The sequence below is a fragment of the Diaphorina citri genome, unplaced genomic scaffold (genome assembly GCF_000475195.1).
Source record: "Diaphorina citri unplaced genomic scaffold, Diaci psyllid genome assembly version 1.1 scaffold286, whole genome shotgun sequence".
Classification (NCBI taxonomy): domain Eukaryota; kingdom Metazoa; phylum Arthropoda; class Insecta; order Hemiptera; family Psyllidae; genus Diaphorina; species Diaphorina citri.
The window spans coordinates 152,170-155,477 of NW_007377722.1; the positions used below are offsets into that span (position 1 = coordinate 152,170).

The 3,308-nt window shown below is 43.8% G+C and overlaps 1 protein-coding gene across 1 annotated transcript in view; it reads right to left on the reverse strand.

Moving 5' to 3' along the window:
- LOC103507086 (mucin-5AC) overlaps nt 1–2,606 on the reverse strand; it is an 18,236-nt gene extending 15,630 nt beyond the window's left edge. The window contains exons 1-2 of the mRNA XM_026822031.1: nt 1,290–2,606; nt 484–703 (exon numbers count right to left, since the gene is read on the reverse strand). Coding sequence (XP_026677832.1) covers nt 484–703; nt 1,290–2,606 — 1,537 coding nt within the window. The remainder of the gene's footprint in view (nt 1–483; nt 704–1,289) is intronic.
- Between the last annotated feature and the right edge of the window lie 702 nt (nt 2,607–3,308).

Below are 3,308 nucleotides of genomic sequence, written 5' to 3' on the forward strand. Positions count from 1 at the left end.
TTTGGGAAAAAGTGTGGTAATGGTAATGGACGATTTCGATCGACCGTAAAATCTCCAATTAAAGTTTAGTAAAATGCACCCATTGCTTACACTGTTTACTCAGGTCAGGTCTTAGGTGAAGGCTCTTCTCTCACTCATCAACTTCTGGCAGTGCGTTGGTTCCAAGGAATCTCTCTCTCTTTTTAGTAAGTGTAAATTAAGCTTCACAATTTCAAAGTCCATCGTCATAAATTCTATGAAATTTACAACATTTGTGTCTGACTTAGTATACTGTGTCAATTGGCAACTCAATAGTTGAGCATTTCGTCTAATAAAAGATTAATACATATATGATATAAAGTGGTAGTTGTAAGGGTTTGATGGCAGAGATTGCCTTAGGCCTTAGGCAATAATCACACCCTATTGTAATTTTGTAATTATTTATCACAATAAAGAGTTATTATTATTATATATATTGATGCAAAATTTTGAGCTCAAACTCACTTTTAATTCCCGAGTTGGCTCCTCCGCTCTCCTCTTTCCTCTTCTTCTTCTTCGACTCCTCGTCACTGCTGTTCGTATTATCCGCTCCTCTCTTCACTCCTCCTCCTCCTTCTTTATCAGCTCCTTCCTTATCACTACCGGTCTTGTCATGATGGGAAGTGGAGGATCCTGCAGGTGAGATAACGCTCTCGGTGTCCGCGAGGGGGTCCTTGGTTTCATCCTGGAAATAAGCGAGGAGAAGTGTCAAATTAAAGTGCTTTTTCTGAGTGCTCACTGATAGAGGAGGAGAACTATCGATAGCACTATCGATAGTTTTGACTATCGAACGCTATCGATAGTTGAGGCTTGACTATCGATAGTTTTCGCCTATGTCATAGCAAGTCGCAGATGATTACCTCCCTATCTCCTAATCTGGGGGTGCTGAAACAATCAATATACAGCATGGCTCAGAAGTCCTTGCGAACCCCTTGTAACTTTTGATTCTTTTGAAAGACTTGGAATTTTAATGTTCTGTCCCCCTAGAGATTACAAAAGGGACCATGGCAAATTCGATGGTGGATGTCAAAATCCAGGTTCGAACCCCGGAAGTGGGAACTTTTCGAATAAAAGTCGTAATTTCGCGAGAAATTCAAAACGAGAAATCTATTTTTCATTTAATTTTACACAGAATTTGGATTTTACTCCCGAAAGAGCAAAATTCAATAGGATAAGGACTCAGTGGTTGGGTCGAAGAGTTCAATCTTGAGAATCCTGGCATTAAAAAAAAAGAATGTCGTGTGATGTTCACATGGTTTCCCTCATCTCACCTGGGAGGAGTTGGTTTCAATAGCGGAGGTGTTCTCCTTGAGTAGAATCTCCTCCATGTTCTCCATCTTTATTTTGGAGGTGTGTTGGTTACTCACCTGGGAGGTGTTGGTTTCAATAGCGGAGGTGTTCTCCTTGAGTAGAATCTCCTCCATGTTCTCCATCTTTACTTTGGAGGTGTGTTGGTGGTTACTCACCTGGGAGGTGTTGGTTTCAATAGCGGAGGTGTTCTCCTTGAGTAGAATCTCCTCCATGTCCTCCATCTTTACTTTGGAGGTGCGTTGGTTACTCACCTGGGAGGTGTTGGTTTCAATAGCGGAGGTGTTCTCCTTGAGTAGAATCTCCTCCATGTCCTCCATCTTTACTTTGGAGGTGCGTTGGTTACTCACCTGGGAGGTGTTGGTTTCAATAGCGGAGGTGTTCTCCTTGAGTAGAATCTCCTCCATGTCCTCCATCTTTACTTTGGAGGTGCGTTGGTTACTCACCTGGGAGGTGTTGGTTTCAATAGCGGAGGTGTTCTCCTTGAGTAGAATCTCCTCCATGTCCTCCATCTTTACTTTGGAGGTGCGTTGGTTACTCACCTGGGAGGTGTTGGTTTCAATAGCGGAGGTGTTCTCCTTGAGTAGAATCTCCTCCATGTCCTCCATCTTTACTTTGGAGGTGCGTTGGTTACTCACCTGGGAGGTGTTGGTTTCAATAGCGGAGGTGTTCTCCTTGAGTAGAATCTCCTCCATGTCCTCCATCTTTACTTTGGAGGTGCGTTGGTTACTCACCTGGGAGGTGTTGGTTTCAATAGCGGAGGTGTTCTCCTTGAGTAGAATCTCCTCCATGTCCTCCATCTTTACTTTGGAGGTGCGTTGGTTACTCACCTGGGAGGTGTTGGTTTCAATAGCGGAGGTGTTCTCCTTGAGTAGAATCTCCTCCATGTCCTCCATCTTTACTTTGGAGGTGCGTTGGTTACTCACCTGGGAGGTGTTGGTTTCAATAGCGGAGGTGTTCTCCTTGAGTAGAATCTCCTCCATGTCCTCCATCTTTACTTTGGAGGTGCGTTGGTTACTCACCTGGGAGGTGTTGGTTTCAATAGCGGAGGTGTTCTCCTTGAGTAGAATCTCCTCCATGTCCTCCATCTTTACTTTGGAGGTGCGTTGGTTACTCACCTGGGAGGTGTTGGTTTCAATAGCGGAGGTGTTCTCCTTGAGTAGAATCTCCTCCATGTCCTCCATCTTTACTTTGGAGGTGCGTTGGTTACTCACCTGGGAGGTGTTGGTTTCAATAGCGGAGGTGTTCTCCTTGAGTAGAATCTCCTCCATGTCCTCCATCTTTACTTTGGAGGTGCTTCGATTTCGGGACAACGAAGGTCTTATCTCGGAAAAGAGGACAGGATAGGAGAAAGCCAGCCGTTCCAAGAACGAACCTTATCTATTCAGGATAAAGTTCGCTCCGGGCGAGAATCGACTCCACGACCTAGCGCTTACAAGGCAGACTACCCTCCAAGCCAACTAAGCTGGCAGCTGGCACCCTTTACTTTATTTACCATTCTGGCAGAATAAATAGAATATGCCTTGTTTATCCTGCCAGAATGAACTGAAAAATAAAAAATCTGGTGTGAACATCACACGACTTTCCTCATCCTATTGAATGATGCTTATTTGAGTGTTCTTTTACCCTAACTTTTACAATATCTCTAACCGTTTTGTCGCTATAGCTGAAAACCGCCAAAAAACGGTCGAAATCTGTCCAAAAGCGGTAAAAATACCGCCAAGCGCAGCAACCATCTCAAACAAACGTTTTGTGTTGCATCCTTGTCACATTAGTGAACCACATACCAAATTTCAAGTTTCTAGCTTATACCGTTCCCGAGATAAGACTCTAGCTTATACCGTTCCCGACATATTGTTAAATTACACCGAAAACCACCAAAAAGCGGTAAAATGCCGCCAACCTTTGCACCGATCTTAACCAAAAGTTTCGTGTCGCATCCTTGTCACATTTGACATCTGCATACCAAATTCAAGTCTCTT